The 22,237-nt window shown below is 45.5% G+C and overlaps 1 protein-coding gene across 1 annotated transcript in view; it reads left to right on the top strand.

The window, feature by feature from the left end:
- Positions 1–22,237, top strand: part of znf423 (zinc finger protein 423) — a 145,711-nt gene that overhangs the window by 73,092 nt on the left and 50,382 nt on the right. The window contains 1 exon segment of the mRNA XM_069172851.1: positions 1,020–1,104. Within this exon segment, the coding sequence (XP_069028952.1) occupies positions 1,020–1,104 (85 nt within the window).

The following is a 22,237-nucleotide window of genomic DNA, read 5'->3' as shown; positions in this document are numbered from 1 at the left end:
ACCTGCACCTTTGTTTCTGCTTAGTCTAACAGCACAAAGCAGACAAAGTAGGATTTTTCTGTGTGTGTGTGTGTGTGTGTGTGTGTGTGTGTGTGTGTGTGTGTGTGTGTGTGTGTGTGTCTGTGTGTGTGTGTAGGCTGAGGCAGCAGAGAGAGAGTGGAAGTGGGGCCTCTGTGTATTTTGTATGTGTTTGTGCATGAGTGATCGCTGTGTGCTGTGAATGGATAAGCAGAGTCGAGGCTCCTCTCTCTCTCTAAAGCCTCTCTGTCTCCTCCTCCTCCTCCTCCTCTTCCTCATCCTCCTCTTCCTCTCATGTCCATTTTTCCTTCTGTTCCTGTTTCATCACCTCTTCCCTTCATCTTTTTATTTCTTCCCCGTTCACTCCCTGGCTTATTAATATTTGTCTTTGTCTTCCTGCCTGTGTGTTTGTGTGTCTGCTCACCTCTTCTTCCTTTTATTAAATCTCCAAAGACTTTGACTCAGTGAGGTTCACATGTCTCACATGTTCCAGTTTGAGTGCAGAGGGGGCAAAGCACAATATTAAAAACACAAAATATTATATTTTTGGACATTTTTCAGTGTTTTTTATGAGCTGTTTCTAACCTCTAATCCCATTTTCATTCTTTAGCTGTTTATTTTATTTTCTGTTGTTTTTATGATTAATCATAATCACATCGATAGTTGTCTAGTTGTCCACTTGTCCATGAATCTTTTACAAAAACATCCATATATTCCACTTTACTTCATTCAGATGAAAAATAATACCAGTCCAACCAGTTGGTTAGTCACCTGATTTTTATCAGTTGATTTTGGCTTCTCACATATATATTAGAATCATATAAAACTATTTTTGCAGAACATAAAGCAGAAAAAAAAAAGCTGGGAGGTAAATTATAAAATGTTTTATTCTTTAAATCTATAGTTAACCACATTGAAAGGATCAATATATACGCTCATATACAGTATATATCTAAATAATATCATCGTGATAATAATGTTTCCGTGTGTTTGTGTTGCAGAAAAAGACCTACCAGTGTATTAAATGCCAAATGACCTTCGAGACGGAAAGAGAGATCCAGATCCACGTGGCCAATCACATGATCGGTGAGTGAGGCGCATTTCTTTACGTTTCAGCGTGTGTGTGTGTGTGTGTGTGTGTGTGTGTGTGTGTGTGTGTGTGTGTGTGTGTGTGTGAGTGATCCCAGTGAACACCTCACGTCTCGTCTCTGGAATTATGATGCTGCTGCTCAAACATGATGAAACACACACACACACACACACACACACACACACACACACACACACACACACACACACACACACACACACACACACACACACACACACACACACACAGGTGAGAGACTGACAGGTGAAAGGAAAGCGCTCTTTCTGACCCCGACCAGCTGTTGTGTAATTTACCACTCGGCTGCACCACCTCTGAGGGTCGGAGAGCTCGGCTCGGAAACACTCCCGATTACACAGAAAACTTTTGCACGGTGTGAAGAACAAACAAACAAACAAACAAAAACAAAAAAAACAAACAAGAGAAATGTTTCCGTCGTCACGGTAACGTGAAGCTGCCATGTGATTGCGATTGTTTACCCAACACGGTTCTTATGATGTGATGCTCTGATGATGCTGCAGGTGTTCCTAATGAACATAACTCGTCCGACAGCAGCAGCGTGTCCTCCTCGTTACGTGTGTTGTGCTGCTGGAGTTACGTACGCCTCATTTTACCGTGGAGTCGTTTGTTTTCACGCTTAATAAGCATGAAGGAGACGAAGCCGCTGCCTCTTCAGGTGAAGTCCCATCGTCATCTGTTAAAGGCCGACAAAAGCTCGTAAAACATTGTGAAGTAAGTGGTGTGTGTGTGTGTGTGTGTGTGTGTTTACCTAAAAACATTCCTCCGTAGTTAGTTCGGATGTTTTTTTTATGAGCTGCACCCTCGTGACAGTTTTTTTTCTTTCTGCTTGCCACTAATTTGCTGCCGTAGCATCTCTGTCGTCATGGAGATTAACGAGGTGGACCAGCGAGTTTGTTCTGGGGAACAAACGCTCTGCACCCCCGCATCCCCCTTTATCCCCCCTCCTCCCCCACCTCGCCCAGACCTGACAGGCAATCCCAGAGTCACTGATGTACTCTGAGGTGTGTGTGTGTGTGTGTGTGTGTGTGTGTGTGTGTGTGTGTGTGTGTGTGTGTGTGTGTGTGTGTGTGTGTGTGTGTGTGTGTGTGTGTGTGTGTGTCGTCTGGAGACTTAAGTAAAAGAGGGTTGAAACACAAGTACAGCTGGAGGAACTTTTTTACTTCATCCCCCCGGTGTGTAGCTCCACCTCAACTTGCTGTACAACACACACACACACACACACACACACACACACACACACACACACACACACGCGCGTATATATAAAAGAACACACACATTGTTTCTGTTATCTTTCACCAACTGTTTCTCTCTCCGTGTCTCCTCGGCTCCTCGCTGCATCACTGGAATGACCCCCTTTCATCCGTGTGGTTTCCTCCTCCTCCTCCATCTCCTCCACCTCCACCTTTCTGATCTCCTCACCCCGTCTCCTCCACCCTGAGAAATCCTCACAGTCGTTCAGCCGCTTCTCGCAGCGTTATCGTCACATCTCCCCCCACCTCCCACATCAACACACACACACACGCATACACACACACGCACGCACGCACACACACACACACACACACACACACACACACACACACACACACACACACACACACACACACATACATACATTGGTGGCAGTTTTGGGTTAATTAACGTGCTAATTGTGTGAAAACCTCGCGCAGATTAATTATGAAATTGAGGCAGATTATTTTTAAGAGTTTGCCCAGTTCCTATTATTACATTTCCTGCCCCCTCCCCCTCACCACTCCCCCATCCCCCCATCCCCCCACGCTCCTTCACAAAGACGGGAGCAAATAGTGAAGAAGCAGGAAGAGTTTATTTCTGTAAAATAAAAGCTCTGATGGAGAGAACATTCTCTCGTTGTAGGCTGCTGCCAACACGACAAGTTGATTTTCACTCTCTGAAGCTCCGCCCACTAACACGTGGGATCAGATTACATCTCGGAGTGGACCAGATTGTCGGGAAAACCATTGATAATGTTATAACGGCAGTTTTCTGCCTAATTAAAGTATGATGTGCTGGAACTTGTGCACAGAAACCACAGTCATGCAAAAACACAAATTTGCATACCTCCTCTGTCCAGAGAAAAGCACGTCTCTGCAAATAAAAGGGATAAACTGAAGGATTAGATGTTTCTTTATGGGCTCAGGAAATTCTCCTGATAAATAAACTGTTCAAAAAACCCGACTTGAATCAGCTGGAAAATGTCTGAAAGCTGCAAAAGGGCTGAAACGTTGTTGTTAGAAGGACAAATATGCGATAATCTGACAGAATATGATGCATTTCATCAGAAAAAACTCACCAACATGAAAAGTTAATAAATTAGCTCCGCCTTCATTAAATACAGCAGTAAAATGCACATTAATCCAAAAACCTGTAAAACAGGAGGATTTTCTGCACAGTTTGTACTTGCAGTCCAATTTTTGATAATAATTACACACTTTTACTTGTGAAAGGTTTTGAATGCAGGACGTTAAGTTGTCGTGGAGACCGCCGGTCACATCAGGACACGCGTGAGCTCAACCACACGTCGGTGCGCCGGTGTCACTTCTGATATCGTCACAGCCGTTTAGTGAAACAACCCGAAGGCATCTCAGACTGACAAAACAGGCACGAAGAAGAAGCTGAAGTAACAAAACCAGGCGAGGAAAGAGGTAAAAAGGTGGGTTCAGATCCAGCCGACGAACAGCAGCGACGGAGGGAGGCGGTTTTCCAACCGGCTAATCGAGTCCAGTCAACGTGATTGTCACATCGCTCCGTGGGTAATACCCGCCTCCCCCCTACGGTCCTGTTAATTACGCTGTCAGATGGAGAACGAGACACAACATCCAGGCAGGAGGAGGAAGAGAGGGTCAACGTGAGAAGTCCGGAGAGGAAAACACTTCGCAAGGAGAAATCTCGCTCCGCTCGTATTTTTAGCCTCGAGCCAACAACAGTTTAGGAGACATTTTTAAAACCAAAACATCCTGGATGCTTCCAGAGTGAATAGTTGACACGTTATTTAAAGCAGTTAGTCGTTTACTGTGAGTCTTATCACACAAACGTGTTTCCAAGCTGCTGCACATCAAGGTGACTTCTTTTGTGGTCCTTTTATTGCTTTCAGAAAGACTTCTTTCAACAAGGCAGTGAGTCACATGATGTGTTTTTTTCCCCCCTGAAGTAATAAAAGGTGGTTTTCATGTTTTCTGTTGCAACAAACATTGTCAAAGTGCAACTCATCTAAGGAGATTTACTTTCTCGTCAGGTCACCGTGTCCGTGTTCACCCTGCAGCGGAGGGGAAGTTGTGTCTCCGTGTTCTCATGTCAGACACAGGTGAAGCTGCAGGACTGTTTTCTGTTCAGTGAATTCAAATCCTGAAAACGTGAAGCTTCAACCAACAGTGATGTCATCACCCATCAGTGATGTCATCAACCATCAGTGATGTCATCGTTGGTTTGTGAACATTATGAATCCTCCAGTTCAGATTCTGTCCGTCACCATCTTTACTAGTTCGGAGCGGTTTGGAGCAGGAAGTGACCATATTTGGACGAGCTGGGGGAGGAGCCAGCGGAGGATCTGACCGATCTGATCGGAAACGTGACGATACTACGTCCCGCCCACCGATAGCTGTAACCTGACTGCACCACAGGCCTGTCAATCAAACAGACACGCCCCCAAAAACAGGTCTTCTTGAATCTTCTTTTCTAATGAATGAGGGATTATTTTCAGATGGACCTCCAGAAAACTAATAAGAAGGAGTGACTTTAGCTAACAACACCGAGATAACTGATGGACACATTTTATTCACTTTGGATTTGATGAGAGAAGTTGAATGGGAGTCTATGGAGCCGGAGGCTTTTTGGAGCCGACCTCTAGTGGCACTCGCTGGTATTGCAGCTGAAGACACTTCTGCATCAGAACCATTTTGTTTCTCCTGCTAAATGCACAGAGTGGAAACACTGCATATTAATTAGTAGTTTTACAATTCTTAAGGAACTACTTCAAGCGATGTTAAACCAGAAAAAGGTCCCTGACTGCAAGACTTTATTATTTAAAACAGGGACCCTACGATGCCTCGCTCTCAGCTTTACTGTGATTGTACAGTCGCACCCCGTGTGTGTGTTCCCCGCCAGCCTTGGCTCTTACACGGCACACAAGTTAATTAAAACACCATGTGGTCAATGCCCTGCTCTGGAGGCAGACGCAGGCGGAGAGGAAGTGACTGAGGAGAGGAAGGACTCGACGGGAGGGAGAGAGGGAGGGAAATCATGCAAGAAGGTTGAGAGGAGGCAGCAGCGAATTAACAGTTTCTTTCCATCTTGGTTTGTTCACCGTTTTATGCATCAGCAGTTTCTGAATCCATTATAAGGAGCTGTGACGCAGCACCGGTCGACACTTGTGAAGCACTGAGGATGGTTATATATATATTTTTTTTACTTTTGACGTGATCAAAAGCGCCATCTTTGGCCCCGCCCCCTAACTTCGGCAGGACAGGTGTTCCAGCAGCCGAGAATACCTGAGTACAGAAGAGCGGAGTGGCGATGCTAATGTTAAAACACACACACACACACACACACACACACACACACACACACACACACACACACACACACACACACACACACACAAACACACAGCCTCAGTCCATCTCCCACACACACCGAGGAGGCCGACACACAGATTGAGTTATCCGCTTCTTATTTTCTTGCCTCAGGTACCAAGTTGCTATTTGAGACTTTTTTTTTTTTTAGTGTGTGAGACAGAAAAGCTGAAGGGCCAACAGAGTCTATATCATGAATGTACATTTAAATAAATCAATATATTTCAAAGAAAAGTCTTATTTTTTCAGTAAAAATTTATTTATTTGTGTTTTTGGACTTGGGCATGCTCAAAGAGGAGGAGGAGGATGAGGAGGAGGGCAGGTCTTCATGAGAGGGGAGGATGCTTTAAAGAGATGAGAGATGACAGAGAAAAAAAAAAGAGAAATGAGATGAAGGCGGTGCTGAAAAAAGATGACGGTATCACTATGACAACGCAGCAATGTCATAAAGTGATGAACTAGTTTCCTGTTTTTTAATGTGTGTTTTATTTGTTTATAACGATCGCAGACTGTAAAGAAAAGTGTTCATAGTTTGTAAAATGGTTCTGATCCAGAAGTGTCTTAAACTTCAATACCAGCGAGTGCCACTAGAGGTCGGCTCCAAAAAGCCTCCGGCTCCATAGACTCCCATTCAACTTCTCTCATCAAATCCAAAGTGAATAAAATGTGTCCATCAGTTATCTCGGTGTTGTTAGCTAAAGTCACTCCTTCTTATTAGTTTTCTGGAGGTCCATCTGAAAATAATCCCTCATTCATTAGAAAAGAAGATTCAAGAAGACCTGTTTTTGGGGGGCGTGTCTGTTTGATTGACAGGCCTGCGGTGCAGTCAGGTTACAGCTATCGGTGGGCGGGACGTAGTATCGTCAGGTTTCCAATCAGATTGGTCAGATCCACCTCTGGCTCCTCCCCCAGCTCGTCCAAATATGGTCACTTCCTGCTCCAAACCGCTCCGAACTAGCAAAGATGGTGACGGACAGAATCTGAACTGGAGGATTCATAACGTTCACAAACCAACGATGACATCACTGATGGTTGATGACATCACTGATGGTCGCCGCTCGGTCATGACGTTGTCTTTGTATCCCCCCCCTCTCATTGTGTGTACATGTGTGTGTGTGTGTTTGTGTCTCTTCGGACTCCTCGACTTTTGGCAGCTTTACTCTTTTCTGCTGTGCAGCTGCATATCATGAAGAAGCCTCCCTCCTTCCCCCTCCCTTCCTCATTCCTATGTCTGTGTGATACTGAGGTGAAGACATTATTGCTGTTAAGTGTGTGTGTGTGTGTGTGTGTGTGTGTGTGTGTGTGTGTATGTGTGTTTAGCCGAATCAAAAAGCAGCTTCCACACCATAAATTACAACAAACAATAAACAGGCAGGTAAAACATTTGGCTGTAGAGGAAACCACTCAATGAGAGAAAAAAAAAAAAAAGTCCCCCCCCCAAAAAAACACACACACACACACACACACACACACACACACACACACACACACACACACACACACACACACACCCACCCCTAAATAAGGTCCTTGACAGCGTGTTCTGAGTGTTGCATGCAGCCACTAATGCTTTACTAATCACCTCAGTCTAGATTTCCCAGCATGAGACCTCACTTCTCAAACACATCTCGACACACACACACACACACACACACACACACACACACACACACACACACACACACACAGCTTCCTGTCACACACACACGTGCACACTGCATGAGCTGCGTGTGCGCACAAAGAGCAGCACACAGCACGCGTCTCTCTCCTCTCCATCGGTCCTAATCAGGGACTGGTTCTGTAATTAGCGTACCCCCCCCCCCCCCCCCGCTCCTGCCCCCATCTTATATATATATTTTTTTCCTTTTTCTGTGCATCACTTCAGCTGCAGCAGCATTGAGACGTCTTGATGAAGCGTGTGTTCAGGTGTAGCTGCACGTCGGCGCTTCTTCTTCCTTCTCACATGATCAGACGGATTTTTAAAGCAATGTGTGCTCACCAAACAGTGAGACTAATTTGTCTTTTAATTCTGCCTCCTCCTCCCCAACACACACACACACACACACACACACACACACACACACACACACACACACACACACACACACACACACACACGTTCACGATGACTAATCCTGCCCGTTCTCTCCCCCCATCCCCACCTGCCTATTGGACGGCCCGTAGAAGAGCCCACCTGTCGGCAAGGTTTGTCCCCTTTCTGTCTCCTTAGCTCACACTATGAGCAAGGCAGCACTGTGCTGTCCCACTGCCTGCCCATCATCATGAACATTATATCTGCTTTTTTTTGTACACATTTTTAGTATTCAGTCTTGATTGTTTTATGATCGAAACGCAGCGACGATGTGCAAAAAAAAAAAAAAAAAAGCCACATAGCATGGTGTGGAAAACCAAAAACGTGGAGGCAGAGATTGAAGGTTAGAAGATGCTCGTTATTTCTCAGAGGAAAACGGCATCAAAATTAATAACAGTAAAATAAGGAGGGCGGATTTTTGAATTCGACACCTTTTAGCCGAATCTTTGCACAATTACCCCTCACCTCACCTCAACTCCTCATCCACCCGGTCCCTGCTGCTAGCTGCATGCTTCATTGTCCTTCCCACCTCGTACCACACACACACACACACACACACACACACACACACACACACACACACACACACACACACACACACACACACACACACACACACACACACACAGATGCCTCGGAGGTATCGAGTGGCCACTCACCTGGATCTAAGTGCTCCCCGCGGTGTGTGGTGGCTAATGATGTGTCCTCAGCATGAGCTTTACTTACCTATTTACATCAATGCACTCTAATAATTGCAGGTAGTCGTCCTCCTGCACATTCTTCACATGTCTGATCGTCAGCTTTACTTTTCAACGGCTGTATGTTTGGATGCGTTTTTCACCTTCAGCGTGTTGCTGACTTTCTGAACCCCTCTGTGTGGATTGAGGCATTAAAACCAGCTCGCTGGTGTGTTATTTTTTTTATTTATTTTGGAGGATGCGTTTTTTTCATGTGACGCTTCAAACCTGTCTGTTAGCCTGCAGTCAAATGTGTGATGCGGCTGACTGGTGATGTCGGCGTGCTGTCTAAGCAGCCGTCCCGCGGGCCGTGGCTGAGCCGGGTTGTGTGTCTGTGCACCCTTTTCCTTTTACACATGCGTGCAGACACACACACACACACACACACACACACACACTCACTCACTCACTCACTCACTCACTCACTCACACACACACACACACACACACACACAGACACACACACAGACACAGACACACACACACACACACACACACACCTATGTGCGTGTGTGTGTGTGTGCGGCAGTGAGCGAGGTCTGGTCTGGTTACTTTGTGTCACTGAAGACTTAATGAGGCGAATAAGAAGCTTTTAGAGTCAATGGAGGTGGATAATGTGGCTGAGGGCTCACTCGTGTGTGTGTGTGTGTGTGTGTGTGTGTGTGTGTGTGTGTGTGTGTGTGTGTGTGTGTGTGTGCGCGCGTCGTAGTCTTTGCCACCGGCTGACAACATTGCTGCTCTCTTCTGCCCTGCTGCACCTGAACTAATAAGACACAGACAGCTCTGCCTCCTCCGTCGTTGCTGCGGACCGCCGCCGTCTGCATTAGTTCTCCGAACGGATTCAAATCGTTTATATATTTTTTTTTTTTTCCCCGGAAACTGATCTCGTATTGGAATTTGTCAAAAATGCAAAAATCAGATATTTTAATATTTCAGTATGTCCGACAGCTCGTCTCATCTGAGACGGTTTTCAGCACGACGTCATGTCGTCTCTCGGGAGTCAAATTACATCTGATGAGTTGAAGAAAAGTCTGAAGTTCCTCCCCTTTAAACCTTAAATGCCCCCATCCTACACCCCCCCACACCCTCCCTCTTCCCCCGCCTGCATGGAAACCTTTAAAACAGTCATTAACACTGTGCTGCTTTTAATTACAGCGACACCACGACTATCACTGTTCTGCACAAAACAGATTAAAATACATCTTTATAAAACTCTTTTCATTGTTGTTATCATAAGTAATGTAACGATAAGACACGCTGCGTATTAAATCTGAATACTTAGTGAATAGAAAGTATTTAAAATGACCAGTTTGTCATGATTTTGTTCATTTCAAAGATGAAAAATAAAAATTACACTTGACTCCTGCTGCCATGTTCAGTTATAGATCAGATTCAGTCAATATAAAGTCATTTATTTACATATTTTTATCAATTGGAGGCCAGATGTATTAAATAATCCACATTCTGCATGATTTGATGTCATTAAACATGAAAATATGTAGTAAATGCTGGTAATAATAATAATAATAATAATGAACCGTACAGGACTGAGCAGTGATGGTATGAACAGATGACAGCAACCCCTCCTCCTCCTCCTCCACTCCTCCCATCCCTTCCTCCCTCCCTCCATCTATCCTTCCCTACATCCCTTCCTCCCTTCCTCCCTCACCACCTGGAGCCAGCGAGCTGTGACACCAGAGGGAGGGAGGGAGTGATGATGAAGGGACGAGGGACCGAACACGGAGAGAGAGGAGGGACCACGGAGGGCTGGAGGAAGGAGGGAAGGGAAGGATGGAGGAGAGGAGGAGGGAAGGGAAGGATGGAGGAGAAGATGAGGGAAGAATGAAGGAGAGGAGAGGAGGAGAGAAGGATGGAGGAGAGGAGGAAGAAGGGAAGGATAGAGGAGAGGAGGGAAGGAAGGAGGAGAGGAGAGGAGAGAAGGAGGAAAGGATGTGGGAGGAGTGAAGATGAGAATAAATCAGAATCAGATTTATCGGCCAGGTGTGTTTACAAGGAGTTTGACTCCAGTTGTAACATTTCTCTCAATGTAAAAACACAAAAACTGAAATATTTAATATTTACAGCTAAAAAAAAGAAATATACACCAAAACAATGGTGGAAATACAGCTGGTGCAATAGAGTGATGGCCTGTGGGTACAAATCTAACACAAAAATATTTAATTTACACATTTTAAAACGTAATTATTATTTTTTTTCATGTAATTTAAAAATACTTGTCTTTTATAAAATAATGCCATAATCTTCTGAACGTTTTGACCGTACGTCTGCTCGTGTACCTCCAACATGTTTTATTGCACCTGCATCTCGTATCCGAGCGAGCGATGATGTGACGTCGCCAGAGATCTGCAGATGTAAGATAAGATGCAGATCAGTGACACGTCAGAAACACACGTTCATTTGGAGTAAAGTCCATTTCTTTCCTGAAACGTGGCGCCTCTCTCTGCGTCTCCTCTGCACCTCCCTCTGCGTCTCCTCTCGCCCCTCTGACATCGTTCAAATTAAGTGTTTGCTGTTTGTTAGCGGCCATAACCTGCTATCGTCTGCTTTATCGACTTCGCATGACTGCGTAGACAGAATTGTTGGCGTATTTCTGCTCGTGTGTGTGTGTGTGTGTGTGTGTGTGTGTGTGTGTGTGTGTGTGTGTGTGTGTCTGTGTGTGTGTGTGTGTGTGTGAGAGAGCGCTCTGAAAGGCTGGGAGCACGGGGGCCCCCCGGAGAGCTCATTTTGTCGTCCTCCTCGCTTGATTTACCTTCGTCTTCTTCTTCTGCTGTTTATTACCAGTCATTACAAGCTGTTTGGAAACCTAATAGGACACACTGACAAATAGATGGGGACAGGACCGAATAATGATGTGTGTGTGTGTGTGTGTGTGTGTGTGTGTGTGTGTGTGTGTGTGTGTGTGTGTGTGTGTGTGTGTGTGTGTGTGTGTTTGCCTGTGAGAATATTTCTACATGCAACATCAGCTATCTTAACTCATGTATAGAAGTTGTCTGCTTCCTATGAGTGATGTCTTTCTTAAACTTCTGTGTGTGTGTGTGTGTGTGTGTGTGTGTGTGTGTGGGGCCAAAGATAGACCATACATCCCCCTATCCTCTCTCTCTCTCTTACTCAACCCGTCCAGGTGTGGCTGCACCAGCTGCTAAAGAGAACGGGACAATTACACACACACACACACACACACACACACACACACACACACACACACACACACACACACACACACACACACACCGCTACCTCCTCTCTCTCTCTCTCTCTCTCTCTCTCTCTCTCTCTCTCTCTCTACTGGCTAATTGTCACAAGACAAACAAGGCGCTTTGCCTTTCTGCGCTTCATAAACAGAGGCCAAGCAACAATTAACTCGCTGCTTAATTCACTAACTATTCTGAATTCATTTTCTCCTGTGACAGGCACATCTGTCACAGCTGGCAGCGGCGGGAGTGTGTGAGTGGTGCAGACAGAGTGTGTGTGTGTGTGTGTGTGTGTGTGTGTGTGTGTGTGTGTGTGTGTGTGTGTGTGTGTGTGTGTGTGTGATAACGTTGAGGTAGATACTAGCGTATACGAATGAAAGAGGTGAACGTCTCTGGAAGTTTGTGAGAGACGGAGGACATCAGAGAGTTGGGTTTTTTTCCAGATGTTTGCTTGTGTGTGTGTGTGTGTGTGTGTGTGTGTGTGTGTGTGTGTGTGTGTGTGTGTGTGTGTGTGTGTGTGTGTGTGGGGCGCTGCGGCCTCGTGATGTCATGCAGCAGGTCGGGTTGACCTTTGTTTCATTTGAGACGAGCTCGACGCGTTGAAAAGAAGAAGATTTTATTTTGCAGCTTCGGTTAGAAAAAGGATCCCAAAAAAGTACATTAACAAATCAGTCAATTTGAATTAATTGCCTGATTGTAATCAGTCTTGACCTTAAATCTTTAATGATTACATTCACATTAGCATTTCTCTGTTGGTGCATTATTCAAATATGTTTTTTGGTGTTCAGGTGTTTTTCATTTTCCCGTGATACGCCTTCGATTCTCCTGTTTGACCTTTAACCCCTCCATGCTGAAATCCTGCTTTTCAAACCTTAGTTTCTATAATGAGTGGCACTCACATATTGCAGATGAAGCTGTATATATTATAATCATATTCCTTGTAGTGTTCTGTAACAGATTTGTAGACAGAAAGAGTTTCGGTGCCGAAGCGCTTCGTTTTTATGGATGAAATAAAAGTGTTTTAAGAGTCTCCGTCGGCTCGTGGAGGTTCACGGCGTCTCGTTACCAAATCCAGCGGAAGGTTCGTTTACATGAGATCTTCTGTTGCAGGTTTATAAGTCGCGAGGAGGTAAAACTGGAGTTACGACGTGATGTCTACGTACGCTCCAGCTCTCCTGTTTATACGAACAAATAGAACATTATCAATGGAGCAGAAACAGGTTTTGTAATTTATAAAAAAAAAAAAAGAAGAGCTAATTAAAGAAGTTTAATATTTTCTATTTTGCCGGTCAACTTGTAGAAATGTGAAATAAATATGTAAAGAGGAACGCCGACGGTAAACTGAAGGCAGCAGGTTTCTGAACATGAGAGAAAGGAAGCGAAGAAGCAGACAGACAATAAATAAATAAATAAACAAATATAATAAAATACCGAATCAGAGACGGCGGTTTGATTACAGATCTATCGAGTGAGATTCATTCAGCGGGAGATGGAGACTGCAGAGGACACGGAGGGAGCAGCAGACGAGTGAATGCAGATCAATAGGGTGGAGGAAGGGGGGTGAGGGTGGAGGAGGGAGGGTGGGGGGGGATCAGGAGAGAGATGATCGGAGGAGGGAGGAGGGAGGAGCGAAGGGGGGAGACACACAGAGAGGAAGAGAGACGTTTCAGGCACATTTTGGCTCACGCTTTAGTCCTCTCTCGCTGAGCAGCTGGACTTCATTAGTGGCTGGTGTTAATTACTGGGACTGCACACACACACACACACACACACACACACACACACACACACACACACACACACACACACACACACACACACACCCTGTGATTCAGGGTCACCTTGCTAGCCTTGTTTGAACCAGCAGAGAGGGGGGTGGGGGTGGGGGGGGTGCCAGACAGACAGACAGACAGAAGAACATGGATGGAGGGAGCTTCATGTTATTAATGGATCTCTGAGCAGCTGCTGGACAGACAGGTGACGGACAGATTAGTCACTCAATGCTTCAACACGTGTGGACGGATCAGAGCGTGTTGTAGGATGCTCACTCACGGGATGAACACGGGATGAACACGGGTTGAACACCCTCCTCTATCTCCACCCTCCTCTATCTCCACCCTCCTCTATCTCCACCGCCTCTATCTCCATCCGCCTCTATTTCCACCCTCCTCTACCTCCACCCTCCTCTATCTCCACCCTCCTCTATCTCCACCCTCCTCTATCTCCATCCGCCTCTATCTCCACCCGCCTCTACTCCACCCTCCTCTACCTCCACCCTCCTCTATCTCCACCCTCCTCTATCTCCATCCGCCTCTACCTCCACCCTCCTCTACCTCCACCCTCCTCTATCTATCTTCTTTAGTTGGTTGATCTGGTTGGTGTTTGTGTTGCCATGGAGACAAGATGAACCCTGAATGACTGATGACTCTGAAGCAATCAGTCAACTGGACAACATCTGTATTCATCAGGCTTTTCTGTGTTTAGTTTAAATTCATTTAAAAAATGTTTCTCTCTTGGCCGGAAAAATGAGACGCAGGAAGTCAGTCAGAGAAAAAAACAAAGAGACTCCGGTCAAATTTTCAGAATAAAACACCCAAATTCTCGATTTTAAACTCGTCACTACGTCACCGTCACGCCGTTGTTGCGCAATAATCCCGAAGGATGTTGTCTGAATGACTAAATCACAGCAGGTTGACCGACGCGAGTCACCGTAACGCGTCTCCGAATGCTGAGACGTAGTCTCGGCGTCCGTCCTGTAAACGCCAGAGACGCTTTTATAAATGTGAGGTAATCCGGGGCGGATCGAGGTGGAGCTTCACCAGAAGTTCACCACAACAAATCAGCGTTTCCCGTCGAGCTCCGCGACGAGCTGTCGATTTAGATTACAAAACAAAATCATGTTCGAGTCAGAGAGACGGGAGAAGTTGTTGTTTTTTGTTTGTTTGTTGTTGTTTTTTTAAACCAGCCGACGTGTGGTGCTGCGTGCGGCCGCGAGGCCGAGCCACGCCGGGAGAGGTTGAAGGTTTTTTTGTTTTTTCTTCTCTCTGGCTCTTAATTACACGGCGGAAGACGGGAGAAGGCAGCGACGAGCACGAGGAAGAGAGGAAAGGTTGCTACGACGACGTACACCGTCGCTCTTATCTCTCGTCTCTCGACAGATGTCGACCAGGCTGTTCTCTTTATTGCAGTACAAAGGCCTTCTGACAAAAACACACACACACACACACACACACACACACACACACACACACACACACACACACACACACACACACACACACACACACACGCACCGTCCCGGATAAATCAATGCATTCTGGTTTCAGTAATTTCCCAAGGTGCTTTGCTCTGCCCCCCTCCCCCCCCTCCACCCCCTTTTGGGTGAGCAAGGTGACAAAACCAGCCGCCAAGGAGAGAATCTCTTACTTTTACTCTTTTTTTTTTTTTTTCTTTAGCTCTTGTTTGCTTTCTTTCTTCCCATTATTGCTTTGACTTTTCTTTCTTACGCACGATAAACAACATTTTGACACTCTCCTACATTTACACGTTTGAAGCTCTGTGACTTTTTGTATTTATTTAAGTGAGAAAAGCTTCAGCTGTCGGCGACAGGCCGAATTTATCAGGCTGAGTTTTGTTTCTGTTAAATCTTTATTTCTTCTTTTTTTTAAAAAAAAAAAACATCAACACAAACGTTAAGTTTTACAAGAACGTAACTCACAAACGGCCCGGGAAGCTTTTCATCCCGCTTTCTGTGGAACCTCATTATGCGCGTCAGTTTTCCCGATTGTGCAGATTTCTTCCACACTTGTGCTCCATTGATCTTTTCTTGGTGTTTCTATCCATCTATTCCTTCTAATGGCTTTTTTATAATTTTTAATTTGCATGCTGCTGACGGTATTTTCACCAAATATCTGCCGTTTCCACCGATGATGTCTTCGGTGAAATTACAGATCTGCTCAGATTTGTCGCGACACTTTCCCCCCGAAACCTTCGGCGTCCTTTTATCTGTCAACTCGTCACCTTCGGTGTAATAAAACGCAGCAAGAACTCCAACTGCTGGACGAGTGATGAGTTTTCCACGTTTTCCCAACTTGTCTTCTGTAATTTCCATATCGAGCTCCTTCTATTTTTCTTGTATGTATTTAGTGGAATAACAAGTTCCTGCAGTTTTTAATGCTTTTTGACATTTTTTGTGCCAATTTTCATGCTGCATTTGTTTTGTTTGTCATCAATAATCGTAACTTCACATCTATTTTAACAGCTGATGCAATAATTGACCTGTGAATGCAGATGTTGTGCTGCAGCTGCAGTTGAAGAAGCCGGTCCGTCCCTCCAGAGTTTCTCTGAGGGTTTTATTTTTTGGGGATTGTTGCGATCAGAAAAGAAACATTTAATCAGATGATTTTATTTTGAAGGCTACATTTTCCCGCAAATCCCGTCACTTCCTGTTTCCTCTGCAGTTTTCTTTGCTGATGAGAAAACAGGATCGGAGTCTTTCTGATTGTTCATGATTTTCTTGAATGAAGCGAGTTTATTTTACTTCATGCTGTTTAATACTTTCAGCACAGATTCTGATGACGTCATTTTCTGCGGACGAATTTCAGGAATTTACCAAAACTTGTAACGTCCCTGTGAATATTGGCTCTATTTCCTCTTCTGTGAAGGCTTCGTAATCCGGTGACGCACAAACACCCCGTTAACCCGCGACGTCACGATGATTGCGTTCGTTACTCTGATCACGTCGTCATGTGACCTGTTTACTGTTTACAGGACGAGACCGAAGGAAGCTTCAAACTTTGTCCTCATTTTTTATTTTTTTGCATTTTACCTTTACGACCCTTTGTTCTCTCCTCCTCCTCTAACGGCGCCCTCCGTCCTCTCGGCAACCCCTCCTCTTCCTCCTCCTTCCTCCTCTTCCTCACCTCATGTTCCCTCTTCATCCTCGCAGCTCTCCTGGATGAGATCCGTCATTTGTGACGGAGCCAACCGGCTAATGGTGGATGGCAAGAAACAAAATTGGTCATGCCAAATATACACACACACACACACACACACACACACACACACACACACACACAGTATTTGTACGTACAAACATGAACATCCAAGTGGAAACACACACTGAGACATTCTTGTCCGCAGCCACATGCACACACCTTCCCAGGTACACACACACACACACACACACACACACACACACACACACACACACACACACACACATATGCACGTGGACACACATCAGTGCATAGACACACAACACATTCACACTAATGTATTCACATAAAAACTCTGTGTGCTCCCTGCTGCATTGCTCCTGGTGCTGGGCTCCCTCTCTGCTCTGCACCGCTCCTCCTCCTCGTCCTTCTCCTCTCACACACACACACACACACACACACACACACACACCACCACCACCTCCTTCTCCCAGTACATCTGGCACGCTCAGCTGCCGAGGAGCGCCATAATTATCCCGCCGGAGACGCACGCACGCCGCGCACGCACACACACACGCTCTGCGACAGGAAGCTCGCGCACACACTCGTCTTCGGCGATCCACGCCGCTCCCTGCTGCTCCTCGTCACTACCGGGGCTTCATTAGAGTGTGTGGAGAGAGTGTGTGTGTGTGTGTGTTGATGCGTGGTGCTGTTGGATGCCGTCCAGATGTTTTTTCTTTATAGTTGAAGAGTCGGGCGTGTCCTAGATGCAACTGTCCTGCTCCTGCGCTCGCTCGCTGTTCGGAGTCTTCTCGCATGGAAAGTATTCTGTCCGTCCGTCTGTCCGTCTCCCACCGTTCACATCACGTCCGGGATAATTCAGCCGTCATGTAGCTGACAGCGAGCGGCCAGCGGAGAGCATCACGTTGTGTCATTCTGGGATGGATCCTGGACCGCAGCGGCCGCTGCAGCTTCACATTCATGTCTGTTTCATCTTCTACAAAACTGAAGACACGACAAACGTAAAGGATAAAAAGGCTCCCGTCGCTATTATGTACAGAAATGTTAACATGTGCAACACACACACACACATACACACACACACACACACACACACACACATACACACACACACACACACTCATTCCCGCACTCGCTCGTTCTCTCTCTGCAACAGTAGCTGCAGAGCTGTTTTTAGTCCGTCTGATGTCACGTTATAATTACCGGTCTGTAGAGGTGAAGGAGAGCTGAGACCGGAGTGCTGCTGTGTGTGTGTGTGTGTGTGTGTGTGTGTGTGTGTGTGTGTGTGTGTGTGTGTGTGTGTGTGTGTGTGTGTGTGTGACAGAAAAACACAGGAAACCACAGAACGAGTGTGACTGAGTGAATACAGTGTGATTGGCAGTAATTGTGTGTGTATTTACAGCAGTATTCAGTGTGTGTGTGTGTGTGTGTGTGTGTGTGTGTGTGAGCGTGCGGTCTCTCGCTGCCCGCTGCGGCTGCTCCGAGTGGTGCTGCGGGTTTGATTCCCGGTGCCACTTTGTGTCAGACTTACCGCGGAGCCAAAAGCAATTGAGCTTTGTGGAAAGACGGGGGTCTGGAAACGCCTCCCACCACTTCCTCTTTCAATCCGAGCTTTTAGTGCCGCAGGACGCACGGAATAAAGCACCTGAACCGCTCACATGCACCTCCAACTAAACACCAATCAGCTGACAGGCTGCGACTCGGTCCGTGTGTCACCGAGACAATGAACCACTTGAGCCTGATGATTGGCGTGTTTCTCGAACACTTCACTACCTAATGCCTTTTTTTTTTTTTTTTTTTTTTTTACAGGGTTAGAAAATGACCACGCTTCAAAAAAACTGTGGTTATGTACTGTTATAATAAAATAATATAATCAAATTCTTGTAGCTTCGTTCTGGTCACCAAACGTGAAACTCTGGACAGAGTCATGTTGTTTCGCGTCACACTGGCAGGAAGTGACCTCATCATGTGAACACATCACCCCTTCAAAATATCTGCAGCTTTAATTATTTTACCCAGAATTTTTTTTTTTTCTGTTTAAAACACTCAATAAAAACACGGTTTCTTCTGTCCAACAGTGGAAAAGAAACACTTGTGTTCTGGAACAACTGCAGCTTCCTCAGACGCTTTTAATTTGAAAATGCTTTCCTCTCTGTCGCTAAGATGGCGAATAGTGAGAGTTGGTACACAAGTAGAACATCTGGAACACAAGAACAACATCTGGAACATTTCTCTGCATTTTCCTGCCATCAGCAGCTCCACATTCTTCTGTTTTTCTTTTTGCTTTCTGTTCAAAGCATAACTGCAGATATGAAAGCTGCCTAAAGCAGAGAGGAGAATTTTCAAATTAAAGGCGTCTGAGGAAGCTGCAGCCGGTGTTTCTTTGTCACTGCTGGACAGAACAATCAGTGTGTTTATGGAGCGCGTTAAACAGATAAACACCTTGATTTCTGGGTAAAATAATGAAAGCTGCATTTATTTTGGCGGGTGATGAGGTAATTTCCTGTCAGTGCAGATTACACTACATGAGTCCTCCCATGGAGAAGATGTTTTTTCGTGTACTGAGGGAAGTATGTACATCTGTAAATGACAGTAAATATGTTCTGTTTGTTTTTTTAATAGTAGTTTTATACTGAAATTAAATTGGAGGCTAAAATCTGGTTTGAAGGTTTACAGTGTCTCTTAATCTCCGTTAATCTCGTCGCCACATGATGAGATCAGTGATATCAGCGGTGTCGACGTAGCAGCCTCCACCTCTTCCTCTACCTCTTCCTCCACCTTCTCCCACACACGCTTAGACACTAACACTTTTTTGTTGTTGTTGTTTTGTTTTTTTGCCCCCGTCCGTATTGATTATACCATATGCAGGTTAAATTGGCAATTCATCCGAGCGGAGATGTGTGTGACCCGGCGATGTGGAATCCCGTCTCCCATAATGAGAAGCCGTGGGACCGGTTGAATGGCTGGCTTCTGGTCCTCTGTCCTCTTCTTCTTTAATCCCCGCTGCTCTCTCCTGCACTCCATCACCCCCCCCCCCCCCATATCAGTACTTCCCTCTCTATTCATTGTCTGTCCACTTCCCCTAAGGTAAGCCCCTCCCCCCTCCTCCCCCTTCCCTCGAGACCCCCCCAGACCTCTCGCTGTCTCTCGTACACACAGGTAGAAGTGTAATTTCCCCAGTGTTCTCTCTAACCTGGAATATCTGACACTGTGACACCACCGGAAGGGGGAAGTGTGTGTGTGTGTGTGTGTCTGTGTGTGTGTGTGTGTGTGTGTGTGTGTGTGTGTGTGTGCGCATGAGGAGATGTGAAATTGTGCAAGAGGGGAAAGGTCTGATGGTTCAAGGAGGTTTTTTCTTGAGTTTGTTATATTTTGAGTCCTTCCAGGACCAGCCGGGGCTCAGCGCGAACTCACAGATAACATGGTGTTCATTGTGAAGTCGAACGGGATCAGAGTCGGTCCTTCCGCAACGTTTCGGAGCACCGGCGGTACGCGAGGACGTGCCGGTCCGTGTGCGCTGCCTGCTGCATGAAGAAGGAATTAAAAGGTCAAAATGCTCAGAGAGAAAAATGGAGGCTTCAGTTTGATTTGTTTGGTGTTTCTTTATTTGAAACTGGCTCCAATAAAAGTTACATTTTTAGTTGTAGAGAAAATACTTATTTTTGGAAAATGCGGTAAGTGAGTCCACAGACTTTTTACTTCTTTAGTACAGAAAGCGAGTTCTCCAAGAGGGACATTGAATCCCGAACAAGAAGCGTGTTTCAACCAATCATCAACCAACAGTGATGTCATCAACCAACAGTGATGTCATCAACCATCAGTGATGTCATCGTTGGTTTGTGAACATTATCAATCCTCCAGTTCAGATTCTGTCCGTCACCATCTTTACTAGTTCGGAGCGGTTTGGAGCAGGAAGTGACCATATTTGGACGAGCTGGGGGAGGAGCCAGCGGTGGATCTGACCGATCTGATCGGAAACCTGACGATACTACGTCCCGCCCACCGATAGCTGTAACCTGACTGCACCACAGGCCTGTCAATCAAACAGACACGCCCCCAAAAACAGGTCTTCTTGAATCTTCTTTTCTAATGAATGAGGGATTATTTTCAGATGGACCTCCAGAAAACTAATAAGAAGGAGTGACTTTAGCTAACAACACCGAGATAACTGATGGACACATTTTATTCACTTTGGATTTGATGAGAGAAGTTGAATGGGAGTCTATGGAGCCGGAGGCTTTTTGGAGCTGACCTCTAGTGGCACTCGCTGGTATTGCAGCTTAAAGCACTTATGCATTGACGTCATTTTTCACAGCTGGAAGTTACAAACATGTTTATATCCAGTCTGGTTTCAACCTCAAAACTAGTTAAACTAGTACAACACCCGTTTAAATTAGGTTGAGATATGATTGTCTGGCTCGGGGTGTCGCTTTATTGAGAACTGCTCGCTCAACTGCGTGGCAAGAAATCATTTTATGTCGTCGCCATGGTTACACAGTCACACTGTGTTCACTCCCTACTACCGTAGTGTGAAAAAAAAAAAAGCAAGTACATATGATCTGAGTCGCGAGTCATAGCGACCACCATCCTCAGCCGGTCCCCAGCAACGCAACCAGCGAGTTGGAAGCTGATTGGTCGAACGGTTGTCAAGTTGTGCGAAGGACAAACGTACAAAGATGACTCATTAAATTATAACCGCCTATCGTCAGTCACCTTAACTTTTCATATTTATTTTGAAATATCCAGCATCCACCCAGTTTTTTTTCTTCTTGTGATTACATTTTCACATCTTTATTAATCTGCTGCCGTTGCAATCATTAATCCTTTTATCAGCCTGGGAGTCGTCGGCGTCCGTCTTTCTGTCCGTCCGTCGCTGCGCCGCCTGCAGACACCGCCGGCTCCCCGACTCAAAGTTTGGACAAATGGCTGTCGGATCAATAACTTCCCACCAGCAATATTTGGTATCAATGCATGTCCTCCTCATTACCGCAGCAGGCTGCCCTCTCCATGGACCTGAATTATTCATACACACAAACAGGCACAAATACGCAGCGTCTCGCACACACACACACACACACACACACACACACACACACACACACACACACAGACAGAATACTGCATCAGAGAAGAGTGTGGCCTTTCTGCTGCCTCTCTCCGTGTCTCCAGTCCTTCCTCTCCGTTTCCTTTTCTTCCTCTGGTTCCTTTTAGCCCACGGTAGAAGTAGAAGAAGAAGCAGCAGCTTCCTGTTTCTGTCTCCTTTTTTTTTTTTTTTTTTTTTTTTTTTTTTTTTTTTTTTTTTTTTTTTTTAACCTCTCCTTCACCCAGATGCTTACTCATGGGTACTTGCCTCCTTCAGCACATTTTTTTCTTGCTCCGTGTGCTGGATCTTTTTTACTTTAGTTTCTAATAATACCGCACCGTAACACCATTATTTAAAAAAAAAAATCCTTTTTAATGTAACTTTAATAACTTTACTGTCCCCACAGCAAAATGCCT

Source organism: Embiotoca jacksoni, unplaced genomic scaffold (genome assembly GCF_022577435.1).
Source record: "Embiotoca jacksoni isolate LCO1_2020_lvr unplaced genomic scaffold, fEmbJac1.0.p SCAF_55, whole genome shotgun sequence".
Classification (NCBI taxonomy): domain Eukaryota; kingdom Metazoa; phylum Chordata; class Actinopteri; family Embiotocidae; genus Embiotoca; species Embiotoca jacksoni.
This window is presented reverse-complemented; position numbering and strand designations above follow the sequence as displayed.